Source organism: Narcine bancroftii, chromosome 2 (genome assembly GCF_036971445.1).
Source record: "Narcine bancroftii isolate sNarBan1 chromosome 2, sNarBan1.hap1, whole genome shotgun sequence".
Lineage (NCBI taxonomy): Eukaryota > Metazoa > Chordata > Chondrichthyes > Torpediniformes > Narcinidae > Narcine > Narcine bancroftii.
The window spans coordinates 16,090,769-16,111,399 of NC_091470.1; the positions used below are offsets into that span (position 1 = coordinate 16,090,769).

Consider the following 20,631-nt stretch of genomic DNA (forward strand, 5'->3'; position numbering starts at 1 on the left):
AAGATCTTGCACAAGTCCGAACTAATGCTCTTACTTTGTAAAAGAATATTGTTCCTCAAGGTCTATTCTTTTCTCTATTCAATAATCTTTTTAGTTCTTCACTAGCCATTTGTATCTTCAGTTGCTGATTCTTCATTTCAGCTTCTATATCCTCTAAAGCATATCCTTTCTTCGACCACTGTTGTTGTGCACAGATAGTAGCCAAGTCTGCTTAAGCCTTAGCATGCATAGCTGTTATTCTTGAAGCATGCAAAGCTGTACTTGCTCTAAATACCTTTGAAGATTTTGAAGATCATTCTATGCTCATAATCTTGGAAATACTATCATCAGGATTCACATCTGAACTTTCAGATACCGCTGATTGACTCTCTATCTTCAGCATTTCGCTCAATACAGTACCAGAGGGGCTTTGCAACGTACATTAATCTGTTTCCGTTCCACTAATCTTTAAGTCTGCGAATGAGGTCTGCAGTGGCTTATTGGAGTCTTCTTCTTGCTTGGTACTTGAAGCCGCTTCTTCTATGGTGGCTGGCTCCAATCTCCTGCCAAGTGTTGTCGGTCCGCCTTGCTGGCTCAACTCACAACCCAACAGTTCTTTGAGATGAGCTGTTTGCTTGAAGTCTTTAGCCTGAGGAGACTTCTTCTCCATCTTGTGTTCTTCACATTGCAGTCTCTCTTATCCTGGTTTACCCTGGTTCCTGAAAACAAATTTGTATCTTGCTTGTTCCCTTTAAGATGATTTCTCTGTGTTCTGTACACAAACTTTCTTATCAGGTATTTATAATAAATGTTTACAATAACATTTCTGGGCTTCCTGGCAGATTCTGCAAACCTTATCTTTCGAGTTTACAGGTGTTTTTCAAGGGGTGGTTTGATTTTAAACTGTGCAATCAGACAGACATATTCTAACAGAAAACTAGATTTCTTGTTAAAGCTTAAATGCTTTTTGCTTTTAACAAGTTTAGTTCTTTCAGACATACTTTACGAGCCTTTCTTCCAAACAAAGTTGACAATTATACTTTGAATCAAAATATAGATGGCACTTTCCAGGTTATATATATCCTAATTTCAAAACATGTAATCTTCAAGGAAATGTGAGGATAATATTCCAAATGACTATCTTATTAAACCAATAAACCAAACTTTGTAGATGCAGCTTTAAGTAGCTTTAATTCATTGATAAAACAGATAAACATTTTGCATAACTTTGCATTAAGATTTTTATAACAATGAATAAATAAAGCATTTTTGCTATATCTAAAGATGTAACGATATTCAACTTGAAAGAAATATACAAAAGGAAATAAGACAAAATTATAATTCAAAGAAAAGTGTCTCGAGCTCACATCTCCATCATGTTTCGTCGAAGAATGAGATACAAGCTCTTGGTCCACTTGGATATTATGACATATGATGCCATAGTCACTAGGGTAACACTACAAACAATACTCCCTCTTAAAGAGATAGGCAAAAAAAACCTAAGAATCAAAAACACAAGGTTTTAACCTTTAAAGAGGTGAGAAAGGAGGTAGTAATCATAAAAGGTAGGGACAATAGAAACTGGTCAAAGGAAGGTAGGGGAAGTTGAGAAGCAGGGAGGGCAGGAGACCACTTAGGGTGGAGTTGATGTTGAGGGAAAAGTAAGTATTAGAATAGGCTGGGAAAATGGGATCAGGTAAGTGGCAGCTGGGAATGGCGGTACCTGTTCAAGGTAAGGCTACTTGAAATTGGAAGATTTGTGACTACCCACTATGATCTGTTGCTCCTCAGGTTTATGATTGGCCTTATCCTGGCAATGGTAAGATTTGACAGGTCTTTGTAGGAACAGTAAGAAGAATCCAAATGGCTGACAGCTTTCCACCCGTTTCTTGAGAAAAGGTTGCAATGCAAATGCTGACTATCCATTTCTCTCCATGAAGGCTGCCTTACCTACTGAGTCTCTCCAGCTTCTCTTTGTTTCCTTGAACTAAAAGCACCATGATTGCAATTCATCCATCACCTTACCAAATTGTGTCTACTGGGAGTACCTGTTACAAGGTTTTCCAAGAGCAGCTCACAAACCAGTGACCACTGTACATATCTTCTCTCCCCCTTTCACTTCTACAACTACCTTTTCCTTTTTCCATTGCAAGAAAGCAGAGGAACATGGCCCTGACACAATGAATGCAGTGAAAGGGGAAAATTGATGATCTTTGCTTTATTTTCAAAAAGAAGTTGCCAAATGTTAAAAGATAATGGATACTCAGAAAAGGATCGATCATCTGAGACAGGAGATAAACCTAAACAGGCGTAATTACCTTTGAATGAAAGAAGAAAAGCAGAGCAAGAAAAATACAAAGGGCAGGGGCTCCAAGGAATGCATTAGTTTGGGGAGAATGACACCCTGCTGCTTCAGGTGAGTGGAATCATTTAGTACTGTATATTAATTATTACAGTAAAAACTTGGTATCCGTCACCCATGGGGATTGGTAGATGCTGGATAAGTGAATTTTCCGGTTGCTTGAGATTGAGTGTTGTGTGGATTAGTGAACTAACAGTGAGGTGTGTGCCAATTTTTTACTTCTGTCTATTTTACCTTCTGTATTTATTTTCCACCAATTTTTTGCCAGCTGCTTGAATCCCGGATAACGGGTTTTACTGTACTTTAAATCCAGATAGATCAGTAAACACCTTCTGAAAGGCACATTTCAAGAAACAGTCACTTTTGAGCTTAATGGGTAAAGCCTATAGAGAAGATCTTGAATTTATCAAATGCCATCTTTATTAAAATTCTTAAGTAAAACAAGAAAGTCTCCAGGCACCGTGGTTGAAGTAAAAACACAATGCTGGAGAAACTCAGCTGGTCAAACAGTGTATTTTATATAGTAAAAATACACAACCAATGTTTTAGGCTTGAGCCCTTCATGTAAAAATGTCAGCAGGCACCTGAGCAAAATAGAGGCAGGGGAGGGGCATGGTCCCAAAGGCAAGAGATAATGGGTGGATGAGGGAGGGAGGGCACAGTAGCAAACAGGGGGAGGAGGAGGGACGGTTCTGTGAATGGAGAGGGAAGGGGGTGGAGAGCTGGAGGAAAGGAGACAAAGGAGAAAGGGAAGGGGGGGAGATTGGAAAGTGGGCGAGCAGAAACCGGAGAAGGCGATCCAGTTGGAGGGTGACCAGATAGAAAACCAATTTCCAGAGTGCTCTTGGTCGCACATGAGGCCATGTCAGCACAGGGATGGGGTGCGGAACTGAAATGTTGGCCGCTGGGAAATCCCTGAAACTGATGTGGACAGAGTGAAGGTGCTCAGTGAAGTGATCGCCCAGTCTTTCCAATGTAAAGAAGGCCCTAAAAGGGAGAAAAGTTTAATCAATAATGCACATGGTTTCATATTATCTAACACCAGTTTTAAAAAAAAATGTTATCTTTTGCTGCAGACAGTGAACAAATATCACTGGAGTTGGCATGAGGAGGACTTCAGAATCTCCTGCGAAGGTGCAGGCAAAAGCGATACGTTCACACATCATGCTGCAGGTTGCAGAGAACCAAAACCAGATCTCTTCGGAGAGCAGCATCATGAAACATATGACAAGAGATTTTTAGAAACGAGGAACTGGGTATTGGACCCAGCATCATTCTCCAAGATTGACCCCACTTACCTGCCACATCATTGACCTCTGCAATTCCATCTTTCCAGAAAAGCATTGAAATGATCTCCTGGCATCCCATGTTTTGCTGCCTGTGTTGGTGAAAATCTCTGATAACTTCTTTGACCTTTATCGTCTTGACAGATGTTATTTTGAAGAATTTTGCTTACAAACCTTCACCTGATGTCCCCTGGCATGTGGAGCTTTTATCTGACCCAATAAAATCAGTCTTCTCAAATTGCTTCCAAAGGAAACAAGTCTGGTTCCTTCATCTAACGTCTGGTTCCTTCATCTAATGTCTGGTTCCTTCATCTAATAACTTGGGTCTGAAATCTGCAGTTGTATTTATTGCCCTTTCCTTCCCTCTGAATGCAGTATGGTAACTTTAATGGTGACTTCTATTGCTTGTTGTACTAGATTAGTACTTTATGCAGTATTAAAATATCTTCATCTCTGGCGATCCCCAATAATGAAATGTCTCTTAGAGAACTAACATTAACAACAGATAAATATGAGGCTATAGTTCATCGATGTCTACTTTTCTTCCAAATCAGAGACGTGATGGTTAAGTCTACAGTCCGTTTAGATCAGATGGAACTTAAAGTGTGAGTTGGGAAGTCAAATGGGAAGAAAATACACAGCAAAATGGTAGGAGCCTAAGGTACACTGATGAACGGGGCTTCAATTCCATTGTTCCTTGAAAATGGCAATGCAAATAGATAGGAACACAGAAGAATGTCAGGGCGTGGAATATTAAAGATGGGATGTTATGTTACAACCTTATAAAACACATCTTTATCCATTGTTGGAGTATTGTGCATGGTTCTGGTCAATATACTATAGGAAAGATATGGCTGTGCTGGAGAGAGAGCAAGGAAAGTTCAAGTTTATTATCATCTGATGGTACAAGTATAACCCGACGAAACAGTTTTCTGTCCTTGGTGCGAAAACATGCAAGCACACATCCAGACAAACAATACATGCGATATATATATATAAAAATAAATAAGCGCACGCACACACACACGCACACACACACGCGCACACACACACACACACACACACACACACACATATATAATATATAGATATAAAATCAATGAATATTGTTTCATAAAAAGTAGTCATGAACAAGCAGTTCATTCAATCGTTCAGCAGTCTCACTGCCTGTTTCTCAGTATGGTGGTGCTGGCTCTAATTCTCCTGTGTCTTTTTCCTGTTGGTTGTAGCTGAAAGCTACTGTGTGCAGAGTGGTAGGGGCCTTCGCTGATTTTGCACGTGCTCTTCAAACAATGATTCCAGTAGATCATGTCGATGGGGTGAGGCAGACCCTAGTGATCCTTTCTGCTGCTCTTATGGTCCTGTGGATTGACTTCTGATCCAATGCTCTCGATATAACTCCTGTAGAAATTTGACAGGGTGGTGGCCGATAGCCTTGCCCATCTCATTCTTCTAAGCAAGTGCGGTCGCTCTTGTGTCATTCTGACAAGTGAGGAAATGTGTGTTCAGGATTGGTTATTACTTGAGTAGACTCCAAGGAACTTGGTGGTCGTTACTCTCTCCACTACCGAGTTATTAATGAGTAGTAGAGGTGATTGTTCATGGCCCTCCTGAAGTTCACAATCATCTCCTTTGTCTTGTCCATGTTGAGACCCAGGTTGTTATTCTCTCACCATACGAGATTTTCTATTTTTTCTCTGTAGCGCAACTCATCTTTATTGTTGATAAGACCAACTACTGATCTGACATCTGCAAACTTGATGACTCTATTGTGCTGGATCTAGTGTTACATTTGTGGGTCAGTAGCATGAACAGGAGTGAACAGAGCACATAGCTCTGCGATGCACCAGTGCTCTGCGTGACGGTGCTTGAGATTCTGCTTCCAGCCCAGATAGACTGTTGTCTTTCCATTAGGAAGTGCAGTATCCAATTACAGAGAGGGTATTGAGCATTGGGGAGGGTCCAGAGGAGGTTTAAAAGAATGATCCTGGGATAAGAAGGTTAATATATGAGGAGCATTTGATGGTTCTGGGCCTGTACTCATTGGAATTTAGAAGGATGGTGGGGGGGGGGTGGGGGAAACTATTATTGAATAATACTGAATATTTAATAGGCTTGATAGAGTGGACATGGAGATGATGTTTCCAGTAGTGGGAGTGTCTAGGACCAGAGGGAACAGCCTCAGAATAAAAGGACACCTGTTTAGAACAGAGATGAAGAGATATTTCTTCAGCCAGAGGGGGGTGAATCTGGAATTCAATGCCACAGGAGACCGTGGCTGTTATTGGGTAGATTTAAAACAGAGATTGATAGGTTCTTGATCAGCAAGTATGTCAAAGGTAATGGACTGATGATAGAAAATGGAGTTGAGAGGAAGAATACATCAGTTATGATTTAAATGGGGGAGCAGTCTCAGTGGGCTGAATGGCCTAATCCTGCTCATAGGTCTTGTAGGCCGAAAGCTGGTGGTGATTGACACAGTCATGCATCATCTACGTACACTCTATCAAAAAGGGCGCGGAGCTGGGACTCAGGCCTTTTCAATTTCAGTCGAGGGAGAGTTGGAGGAGAGGCAAGTGCCTTGTGTTGGTGAGTGCAAGATTTTTGGAAAGTTTAAAAAGAGTGTGGAGGGCAAAGGGTTAAGCAGAGTGTTGATTTGTGGGGGTGAGTAATTGGGAAATTGATCATTGGCAGGGACCAATAAAAGGAGGGGTAGCTAAAGGAATGGCCAGTGAGGAGTAAACAGAGGCTGAGAAAGAGCTTGCTTGCTACTGGAGAGGTAAGGCCAGGTGAGATAGTTTAATTCTTTAATTTAATTTAGATAATGAGTTAGCGAGGGCAGTGGATTGCTCAAATTGTGGGATGTGGGAAATCTGGGACAGCGTACTTGTCCCTGACGACTGTACCTGCAAAAGGTGCATCCAGCTGCAGCTCCTGACAAATTGAGTTAGAGAACTGGAGTTGGAGAAACTGCGATTTTGAGGGAGGCAGAGGTAGTTGTTAGCCCCTTTTCCACTGGCATCCCTGTTAATTGGCTGTGCAGCATCCTGGGATAGGAAGCCCTTTGTGCCATTTCTACTGGGCCATCCTTAACTGGGACATTAATTGCTTTTCAACTGAACACACTGATCCCTGGGGGTTAGAGTGTCCTTCCTTCAACTGGAAACGGGTGAATTTCTGCTGTGCCTTATCCACTGGTTTTATCAGTATGCTGGCATCAGCAAACGGCAGGGATACGAGTAGGGGTAGAGGTGGCTAATCCCCAGCGTGAAATGATGTCATTTGATGCTGGTGTTTGAACAGTGTTCCTTTCCACTGGATCCTGACCCAATAAATTCCAAGTTAATTCCTGGGACAGGGTGCCAGTGGAACAGGGGCTAGAGACAGGCGATTCAGGGAGACATTCACCTCTAAAAGTCAGGAGACAGGTAACTGGGTGATTGTCAAGAGAGAAAAGGGGAAGATGCAAACAGTGCACAGTACCCCTGTGGCCTTCCCATCAACAATAGGTATGCTGTTTTAGATACTGTTGGTAGGGTCAGCCTACTGAGGACAAGTCGAGGTAGTCACATCTCCTGCACAGAGGCTGGCCCCCCTGGTCAGAAGGGAAGGGGGAAGAAGAGGAGGGTGATGGTGATTGGAGATTTGTTGGTTAGACAAGGGGATAGGAGGTTTTGTGAATGAGATCGATGCTGCTGGATGGTATGCCTCCCAGGTGCCAGGATCCGGATGTCTCTGATCGAGTGCAAGGCATTCTGGAGGGGGAGGATGTGCAGCAGGATGTTGTGGTCCACGTGGGGACCAATGACATAGATAGGAGTAGGGAGGAGGTCCTGGAGAGGGAATACAGGGAGTTAGGAAATGTTAAAAAGCAGTACCTCAAGGGTGGTAATCTCAGATTTGCTGCCTGAGCCATGCATCAGAGATGGCAGGAACAGGAAGTTGTGGCAGATGAATGCATGGCTGAAGAGTTGGTGCCATGGACAGGTGTTCAGATTTCTTCTGGGGAAAGTCTGACCTGTACAAAAAGGACAGGCTGCACCTGAACTGGAGAGAGACCAATATCCTGGCAGGCAAATTTGTTAGAGCTGTTGGGGAGGGTTTAAACTAGTTTGGCAGGGGCGTGGGAATCAGAATGTGAGTGCAGAGATTAGAGTAGAAGGGAACCAGGGTGTTAGGGTCGAGAAAGAGGAAAATTGAAAAAAGTAAAAAAATAATGTGCAGCAAAGATAACAAAAAGGACGAGCAGGTGAACGGACGGGATAATTTGTGTACAGTAGAAATATGGCAAAATTGGTAATGGTCTAAAGGTACTGTACTTAAACACATGAAGCATTAGGATTAATGTTGATGACCTTATACTGTTACAGATGAAAAGATATGACATTATTGCCATCATTGAGACATGGCTTAGATGTGAATGGGATCTGAATGTCCAAGGGTACGCACTGTATAGGAAAGATAGGGTGGTGTGGCCCTGATGGGAAGCAATGATATTAAATCACTAGAAAGAAGGGACATAGGGTCAGAAGTGGTAGAATCCTTGTGGATTGAGTTTAGAAATGGCAAGGGTAAAAGCATCCCATTAGCAGTTATATACAGGCGCCCAAATAGCAGGTGGGAAGTGGCCAATAAGTTAAAGCTAGAAATAGAAAAAAAGTCAAAAGGAAAATGGCAGAACAATTAAGGAGGATTTTAAAAACAAAGGGGATTGGGAAAGTAGGGAAGGTACTGGATCTCAGGAGATGAGGTGCCTGAGAGGCCTACAGGATGACTTTTTGGAACAGGTTGTCGATAAGCCCACCAAGGGATCAGTGTTTTTGGATTGGGTGATGTGTAATAAACCTGAGATGATTAGGGAATTAAAGGTAATGGAACCCTGAGGAAGTAGTGATCATAATATGATTGAGTTCAGTTTCAAATTTGAAAAGGAAAAGCTGATATCAGGTGTGCCAATATTTCAGTGGAATTACTGTGGAATGAGGGAGGAATGGGCCCAAATTGACTGGAAAAGTAAACTAGATGGAGAGACAGCAGAGCAGAATTGGATGATATTTCTCCAAGAAATAAGGAAAGTGCAGGATAGATAGATTCCATAAAAAAGAAAAGGTATGAATGGAAAAATGTCACAAATGTGGCTAACAAGAGAGGTTAAGGTTAAAATAAAAGCTAAAGGGAGGGCATTCAAAGAAGCAAAAATTGTTTTCCCACAAAATTAACTAAGAATTAACAACCATGGTTTTAACCTTTACAGCAGGGAGGAAAAAACAGACTCTAAATGTTATATACCATTGTTGAGAGAGATTGTGTTGCTTGTTTGGATTTGTGTGTCTTTGAAAAGCAAAAATAAAATCATTAAAAAAAATTACTGGAGAGATAGAGCTTAATAAGCTAAATGAACTAAAGGCAGATAAGTCTCCTAGTGCATCCATGGGTTCTGAAAGAGGTGGCTTTGGATACTGTGGAGGCATTGGAAATGATTTTCTAGAAATCAATAGACTGGCTTGGAGGATTGGAAGGTCGCAAATATAGTTCCACTGTTTAAGAAAGGAGAGGCAGAGAAAAGGAAATTATAGGTATATTAGTCTGACATCAGTGGTTGGAAAGTTATTGGAGTTGATGCTCAAGAATGAGGTTATGAAATTCCTTGAAGGAATTCATGAAGGGAAGATCCTCCCTGACCAACCTTTTGGAATTTTTTGAGGTTATCACAGGTAGGATGGACAAGGGAGAGGCTGTGGATGTGGTGTATTTGGATTTTCAAAAGGCCCTCGATAAGGTACTGCTTAAAAGGCTGCTTAATAAGATGAGAGCCCATGGGATTACAGGAAAGATATTAGATTGAGTGGAGCATTGGCTAATAGGCAGAAAGAAAAGGGTGGGAATACAGGGATCCTGGTCTGGTTGGTTGCCGGTGACTAGAGGTGTTCTGCAGGGGCCAGTGTTGGGGCCACTTCTTTTAACAATGTATATTGATGATTTAGATTATGGATTTTGAATGGTTTTGTGGCTAAGTTTACAGGTGGACACCAAGATAGGTGGTGGAGTAGGAAGTGTTGAAGAAACCAAAAGGTTGCAGAGAGACTTTGACAGCTTAGGAGAGTGGGCAAAACAAGGCAGATGAGATACAATGTTGAGAACTGTATGGTTGTACATTTTGTTAGAGAAAATAAACAGGCAGATTATTATTTGGATGGGGAGAAAATTCAAAATTCGGAAGTGCAAAGCGACTTGGGGGTCCTCCTACAGGATAACTTAAAGGTTAACCACCAGGTTGGATAAGCAGTAAAGAAAGCAAATGTATGTTGGCATTCATTTCAAGAGGAATAGTGTATAAGGGTAAGGAGGTGTTGATGAGGCTCTATGGGGCACTGTGAGACCTCATTTGGAGAATTGTGTCCAGTTTTTGGCCCATTATCTTAGAAGGGATGTAATGATATTGGAAGGAGTAGAGAGAAGATTTACCAGGATGATTCCTGGAAATCCAGGGCTTACATATGAGGAATGTTTATTGGCTTTTAGACTCTATTCATTGGAATATGGAAGAATGAGAGAGGATCTGATAGAAACATTTTGAATGTTGAAAGGATTGGACAGAGTAGATGTGAATAAGATGTTTCCCTTGGTGATGAATCCAGGCCAAGAGGTCACAATCTTAGAATGAGAAGGTACCCATTTAAAATAGAGATAAGGAGAAATTTCTTTAGCCAGAGGGTCGTGTATTTGTGGAATTAGTTGCCACATACAGCTGTGGAGGCCCGATCATTGATGGAGTTTTAGGGTATCAAGGGATATGGGGAACTAGGTGTGAGAATGGCTTAGCTCAGGATAGAGTTGTGGAGCAGACTTGATGGGATGAATGGCCTGCCTCTGTCCCTTTACTTTGTGATCATGGTCAGCATAGACAAGGTGTTCCTAAATGGCCTATTTCTGCGCTGCACAATCTTATGAACGTATTACTGCATGCTAGAAATTGTTTAATTTGTGTTATAACTTGCTTTCATTGGGAAGTATAATTTTATATAATTTCAGTGGAAAAAGGTCTGTTAACGTCCATGCAAATGTTGAAACATTTTGTTTAAATTACTGTTAATGCTTATATGGCCAGCTCTGTCTAACTACAGACATGAGGAACCGCAGATGCTGAAATCTGGAGTGAAAAACACGGAGCAGCATCCGTGAGAAATGGCTGATGTTTCGGCTTGGAACCTTCAAAGGCTGATTGTCTGAAAATGAAAGTAAATGTGTGGAAAAGCTCAGGGTCATTGAAATAGGGTTCTGTTAGTACCAAAGCAGGTGGGGTTTAATCACTTAACATTGGTGTCCAGTTAATGGGTTGGTATTTACATTTTTTTTTTGCTGAAATTATGCCATTGGTGGACATGGTTCTGATGGGAATCTAATGGGAAAAATTAAACCAGTTATAACCCCCTGTGATTCTACAACTATGTGGATGGTAGATGGTTTTAGCTTGGGATTTTGGTGGTTCCTGATTCTTCCAGCTCCTCAAAATTAATCATGGCTAGAATTAAGACTAGAAATGTATTTTTTAAATTTAACAATACAGCATGGTAGAAGGTCCTTCCAGCCCGTGAAACTCGTGCAGCCCAATTAACTTACGAAACCCATAGATTTCAGAAAAACAATGTATAGATAAACAACATTATTTTTGTTCTTTGGGCGGAGCTGTTTAACTGAAGCTAAAATTAGTTTTTGATAGGAAAACAGGTTGGTTTTCACCAGAGATATTGGGCCATGGTGCATGGTAACCTTAGCTCAAAGCAACAGCTGAGGTCCTCCTGTATGAATGCAAGTTCTTTTATATTCTTCATCAACATGTCACTTTGGATGAAATGCGAGGCCTACTTGTGCTTGTCAACCTCTGAAATCCACTTCTAGAGGGTTAACATTATTTGAAATATTGATTTAATCTTCTGGGATTAAGAAATTAGGATCTCTGCAGGACTGAAACTGCAGAGTAATGTACACAATGAAATTGAGGGATAGGACCATCATGTGAAATGTGAATTTAATTGCTGCTTAATATCATCTCCTTGCCTGCTTCTTCAAAGTACAAATTCAACGTTCAAATTCAGAGTTCAAATTTATTGTCGGAGTGCACACAAGATACCACATACAACCTGCAGATTCTTTTCCTTGCGGGCCAGGCAGAATTTCTACTTACTGGTAGTGCAACAAACTGGACTCGAGAAAAGTTATGTGTACAAAAGAGAGAAATTTAAACAAAGAAAGAAATATAAACAAACTGTGCAATACAGAAAATAAAAATTCAATGATGAATAATGTGCAAAGTCCTTAAACGAATCTCTGATTGAGTTTGCTGTTTAGGAGTCTGATGGTGGAGGGGTAGCAACTGTTTGTGTACTTTGTGGTGCGAGTCTTGTGGCACTTATATCATGGGTGGTGTAGAGCCTTGATTATTGCTGCTGCTCTCTGGCGGCACAGTTTTTTTAAGTACTGAGCAATGTCCACTACCTTTTGTAGGACTTTCCGCTTAGTGGCATTGGTGTCCCCATACCGAAGCCGGTCAGCACACTTTCCACCACACCCCTTCCTCACTGTTTCAAAATTCTGACTGATTTAGATGGTATTGTGTGCAAGTGGAAACTAACTTTCAATATCACTCTTTAGACCAAGCTGCAGTGGCTGTGCGAGGAAGTAAAAGAGCGAGATGGACGGGAGCTCAAGCTGCGATCACATCTCCGGCAGTGTCGAGGACAGCTGAAGGAGCTCATGCAGAGCAAGGAATCGGAGACTGAGCTTTTCATAGAGCAAATCACGAAACAAGAGCATCTCCTCGAAGAAATTCACAGGGAAAAAAGAGGTTAGTCCTGAAACCCTTGCACTGCTGAGATGAGATACAGTCTAAGATGCCGTGCTTCAGAAGAGATATAACTGATGAATCTGACCAGCATTGATTCATTTAGGAATGGAATGAAGCACTCAGAGTTTGTAATTAATATGAGTGATGACCTCCCATGGTGATTGAATTATGGATTGATGAGCAACTGCTGAACACAGCAGCAGATCTATGCAGAATGAAAAGCACAAAGAAAGCAAACTAGGTGTATAACATGGAAGTCCTGCTGTGGAGCAAGGCGGTTAAAGTGATAGAATTGATTTTGCCTTCTCACTACCTGCTGATGCTGAGAGGCTGCTCGTTGAGCGCTCGTGCTGTTGAGGGAAAAGTAATGACCGGAAGAGGTCGAGTGATGAAAGGGGCCGTAAGAATGAGTTTTGTTTTCAAAGGACACATCGGAGCTGCTCCAAACTCCAGCATCTTTCCTAAACTAAGATGTTTGTGCAGTGTCCACAAGCCAAGTGGAGAGGAAGTTCAGAGCCGGGAATGTGCTAGGAATACTTAGTATGTCAAGCAGCATCAATGCAGGGAGATACAAAGTTAGTGTTAACGGTCCGTGACCTTTTATTGCAGCAGTGTTCTGTTGCGTAAATTTTGCATTTGTTCGTTTGGGACAAAAATTCCATGAGGTATTTGGATTCACATAAACATCTTTCACCATCTCAGGACGCGTCAAAGCATTTACATTAGTGACAATGTCATTTTGAAATGTAGTCACTGTGGTAATACAAGGAATATTTCCCACAAGAATGATTTAATTTCTGTTGCAGACATCAGCAGTGCACAGGAATTTATTTAACTGTCCCTCAAGCAATGAAGTGCTTGGATCCCAAATAATTAAACTGCAATAAAATTGTGAAAGCCTCGGAGGCTCAGCGACAAAAGTATTAAATACATAAAATCTACGTATTCACGGGGTCATCTGTGGCTTTCCAGTCCCACTTAGTTTCTAAATCGGAAGGATATCTTTCCTGCAATTTGATCATATATTTTATTAGCTGAAATATAGAACACAGAAGCTAGAAAGTAATGCTAAAACTATAAAATATCATTCAGCTCACAGCCAGGGTATTACGACGTCATTTAGGCCACACACCAAGTGAAGAAACTATATCACTCCTGATGGGGTGGGGAGCAAGAGGATACCATTGATGACAATGAAATAATTTGAGTCTACTTCAACCATACAACGTGTCATTGAAAATTCATTTTCTGCATTCGAACTTGAACTTCTTCCCTGCTGATCTTGGTGTAGTCAGAAATGAACAAGGTGAAAAGCGGTATCAGGGCTAATGGAATCCATCAATGCTGGCCGAGGGGCATTGGATGCTGCGTACAAACGAAAATCAGCGGCAAGCATTTTTAGGTCAGTTGAACTAACACGATGTGTCAGTGTCATTATGCGATGTTAAATGCAATAAAAGTTCATTTAACGTTTCTCTGCCTTCCTGTGTGATACTGCAGATCTGAAATGATCTTTGTGTTTAGTTTGAAGTTGTTTATCATAATCCTCCATGCTTTTTTCAGGAGGCAAACCTTTTGAAAAAAATTGTTGTGTAATGTGTTTAATGGAGTTAGGTTAAAGCGTAAATATCACCCAGGATTCCAGAACTCCCCTGTTGTTCTTCAGGCCTTTTATTGTAAATTTTTTTTTACCTCTACATGGAAGGTAAGTGGAATTATTTCATCTGAAAGCACATTCTGCAAGAAATACAACATTGCACTGAGGTGGAGTAGCAAACTGGATCATAGAATTGGAGGAATTTATGGTGGGGGAGGCTATGCAGCCCAGCATGTGAAAAAAGTACTATCCTGCTTCCAGTTTCCAGTCCTCATTGCATAGATATGGAAAGGTTGTTTCCCTTGGTGGGAGAGTCTAGGACCAGCATGGTTCATGATCCTCAAGGACTGTCTCTCAGGTGTTCAATTTCTTGTTGATTCTGGTGCAAAGATTTCAGTGGTCCCTCAAACTATGGAGGAATGCAGACACCCTAATATCACAAAGATTAGCGTATACACTCCTGTTCGGCTCCAAATCATGGGTCCTCTACCGGCATCACCTACGGCTCCTAGAACGCTTCCACCAGCGTTGTCTCCGCTCCATCCTCAACATTCATTGGAGCGACTTCATCCCTAACATCGAAGTACTCGAGATGGCAGAGGCCGACAGCATCGAATCCACCCTGCTGAAGATCCAACTGCGCTGGGTAGGTCACGTCTCCAGAATGGAGGATCTTCGCCTTCCCAAGATCGTGTTATATGGCGAGCTCTCCACTGGCCACCGTGACAGACGTGCACCAAAGAAGAGGTACAAGGACTGCCTAAAGAAATCTCTTGGTGCCTGCCACGTTGACCACCGCCAGTGGGCTGATATCGCCTCAAACCATGCATCTTGGCGCCTCACAGTTCGGCGGGCAGCAACCTCCTTTGAAGAAGACCGCAGAGCCCACCTCACTGACAAAAGGCAAAGGAGGAAAAACCAAACACCCAACCACAACCCACCAATTTTCCCTTGCAACCGCTGCAACCGTGTTTGCCTGTCCCGCATCGGACTTGTCAGCCACAAACGAGCCTGCAACTGACGTGGACATTACCCCTCCATAAATCTTCGTCCGCGAAGCCAAGCCAAAGAAAGAGAGAATATGTCATGTATTCTTTCAGCTGTGAATGATTCTCATATTCAAACATATGGCCACTCACATTGGATTTCGGTCTTAAAACCTTTTTGGTGGGTTTTCAAGGTTGCAAACGTGGTAAATTCCATTTTACAAGCCAGAGTGTCAGAGGACCAGTTGTACCTTGCCAGTCGGACCGCGCATCGCCTGTCTTGCATTATTTTCGAGGTCAGGCCAAACTGTTAACCCTCTGAACAATTATGCAGTGGGACAGTTCCAATCGATTGCTTCTTTGTATGGCTTGGGTAGGGGGGGAGGGTGGGTGGAGGGGTGGTGCTGTCATGGTGTGTACCTACCTTTGTCAGGAGGAGAGTGAGTGTCAGGATCACCCGTGCGGCAGTGAGCCAATGAGAAGGTCAGAGGAGTTTAGCTGGATGATGTTTGGGGAGTAAAAGAATACAATGTTGTGCCTAGTGAATAAAAAAAGAAATTCGACTTCGTTGGTGTGCTGAGAAAAACGAGTGAGTTTATTCTTTATTTGTAAGCCATGGCAAATCAGTGATAATACAAGATGTAAAAGTGCAGTTACAGAGAGAGATCATTTGGAATAGATCAAAGACAACATGATATTACTATTCTGGGGGTTTGATAACAGTGGGAAAGAAATTGGTGCATGATGTCATACTTGGGTACCTTCTTCCTGATAAATGGGGCTGAAGAAAGTGTGGCTGTGGTGGGAATAGACGTTTTAAATGCTGGTTGCTTTTCCAAGGCAGCAGGAGTTATAGATTGAGTTGATGGAGGCGAGGAGGGTGTGTATGATGGACTGAGCCTCACTCACAGCCCTCTGCAATTTCTTGCGGTCTTGGGCAGAGCTGTTCCCGTACCACACAGCGATGCATCTGATAGGATGCTTTCAATGGTGCACACGTAATGCAGGTGACATGCTGAATTTCCTCAGGCTTCTGGGAAAGTGGAAACACTGGTCACTTTTCTTGGCCATTGCATCGATGTGGTTGGAACAGGACAGGCCACTGGCGGTATTTACCCATGGGAACTTAAAGCTGTCTGCTATCCCCTCCTCAGCATTGTAGATGCAGGCTGGGGAGTGTGCTCTGTCCCTCCTCTGGAAGCCTATAACTAAAAAGAACATAAGTGAAATTCTCCAGGCTTGCGAACATTCTTGGAAGTGAAGTTTTTTTATAGCTACGCTTAAATCACAGGTCCAGCTGCCAATCATCATGATCTCCTGCACCATTGTGTTTGGATCCCACTGTGGCAGCTGCAGATTTTAAATTCAAGAAATTACATCTGGAATTTAAGTAACCAAGAAACTGCTGCCTTGTTATAAAAGCCTCTCAGCTTCACAAATGTCCTTCCAGGAAGGAACTGTACTGCTCTTACCCAGTCTGGTTCTCCACACCCTTGTCTGTATTAGGGCAATAAATGGAGGCAATTGCAGAGCTATCTGCATTCTAGGAGTGAATTAAACAAAAGCTCTTTCATTCTCTCGAATGCTGCCACTTACAGCATTGTGTTGATCAGGGCTGTCTGCAGTACTTCAATTATATTACAAACAGCTCTCACTGGACCTTCTGTTCTACACCTCAGCCAAGAAAGGCAAGCATGCCATCGTGTTTCTGAGTGAGTTTGGGGCCATTATCTTCTGATTTAGGCCCCGCTAAGCCTGAGGACACATAAATTTGATTCATTTCATACCTTTATTTTCTACACTTTTACTATTTTACTGTAGTTTAATTATTTGGAATCTTTGCATTTTATAGCCAAAGGGATCATCCTGTGCACTGATAATGTTTCCAGTAGAAGTTTAACAATCCTTGTTTCAGCAACTTTTACAGAGAACTTAGAATATAGAACATTACAGCACAGTACAGGCCCCTCAGCCCACAATGTGGTGCCAACCTATAAATACCTACCCCCCCAAAAAAACTAAACCCTCCCTACCTCATAACCCTCTATTTTTCTTTCATCCATGTCCCTGTCTAAAATTCTTATAAATGCCCCTATTGTTCCAGCCTCCACCACCACCCCTTTGGCAATGCATTCCAGGCAGCCACAACTCTGTGTGATTTTAAAAAAAATCTTACCTAAACTTTCCTCCCTTCACTTTGTACAGACATCTTCTGATGTTTGCTACTCCTGCTCTGGAAAAAAGGTGTTGGCTGTCTTCCTTTATCTATGCCTCTCATAAGATATTGTTTACCTCTTTTAAGTCACCTCTCATCCTTCTTTGCTCTCTGTTAACTTTGCCACATAGAGGCAAACTTTGCCTCATTTCCAGCCAGGCAACATCATACTGAATCTCCCCTGCACCCTCTCCATAGCTTCCACATCCTTCCTGCAATGAGGTGACCAGAACTGAAGCTCGTGCCAGTGATGCAGAAAGGTGAGATTTTCAGGAAATACTGAGATTTAGTGAACGATCACCTCTGAAAATTTTTTAGCCTTGTCTCCAAGAGCCAAGTGTGCTTCCATTTATTCTCCTGCTAGCTGAACTCTCAGCTTGCAGTTCATCCATTTCCTGTTAATGCAGCCTGTAGAAAATTGGTGGCATTGTTACAGACGAGTTACTCTGTACCAAGTGGGAACTAGAACTTGCTGGAAGGTCAATCAGGAAAGGAAGACTGAGCATTGCTGCTTTCAGTTTAAACCTCTTGCCATAGGCTGTGTTTTGGCTGAAAAGTTGAAAATTATTTGCTGGATACTCGATAATGGCTGCTGTAAACAAGGGATATTATTATATGAGGAGCAATGAACTATTTGCCAGGCTTATATAAATGTTTCATTTATTTCTGTGTTAAGGATGTGCACTGGACCTTTTAAAGCCCTAAAACAGAATTCCATTGACTGATCATTCAGCATGTAAGAACACTTGTATGATATGTTTTAAGATGCACATTGCAATTGCCTCCCTCAGCTATATTAATTCACCATCGTTCACTGCAGTTATCAGAATAGTGAAGAGAATTTGACATGGATATGATGGAAAACATTTGAATTACATGACGCCAGTTAGTTTGGAATACTGCAGCTATGGCATGTTTGTGCTGCATCAGTGGATCTCAAAGGAACTTAAAACTGGTTGCAATCCGTGTGGTGACTAAAAGCACATCCTTATGCATAGCATTCTGCTGACGACTATGAGGGACTATGCTGTGAAGTCAGTTGTACACAGGTTCTGAGTCAGAATTTACTGAAATATCAGTTTTAACCACTCTTCTGTTCTGAGGTGATTGATGTGATCAGTGCTGGACCCAGAGATGACAGGGGATGAGATAGGGACTGCTTGGCATTGTTGGCGAGGCATTGTGGTCTTCCACATCTGCAAGAGTTTCTGTGCTCCCGATGTATAGAGTCAAGGTGCTCCATATGCTGCAACAACAAATGCACTTTCTGATAAAAGGAGAGGCAAGTCAGCCTGTAGAGCGGGAAAAATTTAAAAAGAAGTCCGCCATATCCAGCCGGCAGTGTTTGGAGTGGACAACGGAGTGAGAGGGTAGCAGAATGGTAGGGCTTTGTCTCAACAGGCTTAGGCATTAACGAGGTGAGGTACCTGTGTTCATTGTCAGCAGGAAGCATGTATGTGAGTCCAATGTTCTGTGCTCACTGTCAGATGTGGGAGGTCCTAGAGCCTTCCAGGCTGCTGGACGGTTAGATCTGCACCCGGTTTGTCAAGCTGTAGTTCCTAAGGGACCGTGTTAGGGAACTGGAGTTGCAGCTCGATGACTGTCTCATCAGGGAGGGTGAGGAGGTGATAGGAAGGAGTTATAGGCAGGTGGTCACCGGGGTCAGGCGAGACAGACAAGTAGACAGTCAGGAGTGGGAAAGTAGAAAAGTCAGGTACTAGAGAGTACCCCTGTGGCTGTACTCCTTGACAATAAATACTCCTGCTAGAGTCCTATGAGGAGAAGACAGCCTACCTGGGGAAAGCAACAGTGGCCGAGCCTCTGGCACAGGGTCCAGCCCTGTGGCTCAGAAGGGTAGAGGAAGGAAGAAGAAGGGGACTCTATAGTTAGGGGGTCAGCAGGCGATTCTGTGGATGCAGGAAAGAAACTCTGTTTGTAGTTTGCCTCCCAGATGCTAGGGTCCAGGATGTTTCAGATTGCATCAAGATATCCTGCAGTGGGAGGGAGTACATCCAGAGGTCATAGTACATATTGATACCAATGACATAGGTAGAAAAAGGGAAGAGGTCCTGAAAAAGGACTAGAGGGAGCTTGGAAGGAAGTTGAAAATATTGGAAACTTGGTTCGAAGAAAAAGGGAGGCGTACATTAGATATAAGATATAAGATATAAGAAGCATGGAGTTAAGGAGATGTTTGAAAGATACATTGAATGTAAGAGGAATCTTAAGAGAGGAATTAGGAAAGCTAAAAGAAGGTACGAGAAAACTATGGCAAGCAGGGTGAAAACTAATCCAAAAGAGTTCTACAAATATGTTAATGGTAAGAGGAAAGCTAGAGACAAAATTGGTCCCTTAGAAAATCAGAGCGGAAAACTGTGTGTGGAGCCTAGAGAAATGGGGGAGATGTTGAACAGTTTCTTTTCTTCGGTATTCACTAAGGAGAAGGATATTGCGAGATGTGAGATAAAAAAAGCAAATTGGGTAAATATGGGGAATATAGAGATTACAAAAGGTGTAGTTTTAAGGCTTTTGAAGAATATAAAGGTGGATAAGTCTCCGGGACCAGACGGGATCTTCCCCAGGACATTGAGAGAAGTGAAGGAGGAAATAGCAGAGGCTCTGGCGGTAATTTTCCAAATGTCATTAGATAATGGGATAGTGCCGGAGGATTGGCGCATTGCGCATGTGGTTCCGTTATTTAAAAAGGGTTCAAGGAGGAAGCCTGGCAACTATCGGCCTGTAAGTTTGACGTCTGTGGTAGGTAAATTAATGGAGAAAATTCTTAGAGATAGTACTTATAAACATCTGGATAGACAGGGTCTGATCAGGAGCACTCAACATGGATTTGTGGGAGGAAGGTCATGTTTGACCAATCTGATTGAATTTTTTGAAGAGGTGACTAGGGATGTGGATGAGGGTAGCACAGTGGATGTTGTCTATATGGACTTCAGTAAGGCCTTCGATAAGGTACCACATGGAAGGTTAGTTAGGAAGGTGCAGTCTTTAGGTATAAATTTTAAGATAGTCAAATGGATTGAACATTGGCTGAAAGGGAGTGGCCAGAGAGTGGTAGTGGATAATTGTCTGTCAGGTTGGAGGCCGGTGACCAGTGGTGTGCCTCAAGGATCTGTATTGGGCCCATTGTTGTTCGTTATATACATTAATGATCTAGATGATGGGGTGGTGAATTGGATTAGTAAATATGCAGACGATACTAAGATAGGTGGAATAGTGGATAATGAAGAAGGTTTTCAAGGATTGCAGAGGGATTTGGGCTGCTTAGAAAAGTGGGCTGAAAAATGGCAGATGGAATTTAATGCTGATAAGTGTGAGGTGCTTCATTTTGGTAAGAAGAATCAGA

General features: G+C 42.3%; 1 protein-coding gene across 6 annotated transcripts in view; it reads left to right on the forward strand.

Annotated features, from left to right (window-relative positions):
• LOC138753231 (centrosomal protein of 128 kDa) overlaps positions 1-20,631 on the forward strand; it is a 539,432-nt gene that overhangs the window by 308,608 nt on the left and 210,193 nt on the right. For 4 of the 6 annotated variants that reach the window (XM_069915965.1, XM_069915964.1, XM_069915967.1 and 1 more), the window contains one exon: positions 12,280-12,472. In XM_069915965.1, coding sequence (XP_069772066.1) covers positions 12,280-12,472 — 193 coding nt within the window. Of the gene's footprint in view, positions 1-1,770; positions 2,396-3,417; positions 3,866-12,279; positions 12,473-20,631 lie in introns of those variants that run through there. The other 2 variants (XR_011351051.1, XM_069915968.1) reach the window with 2 other exon arrangements.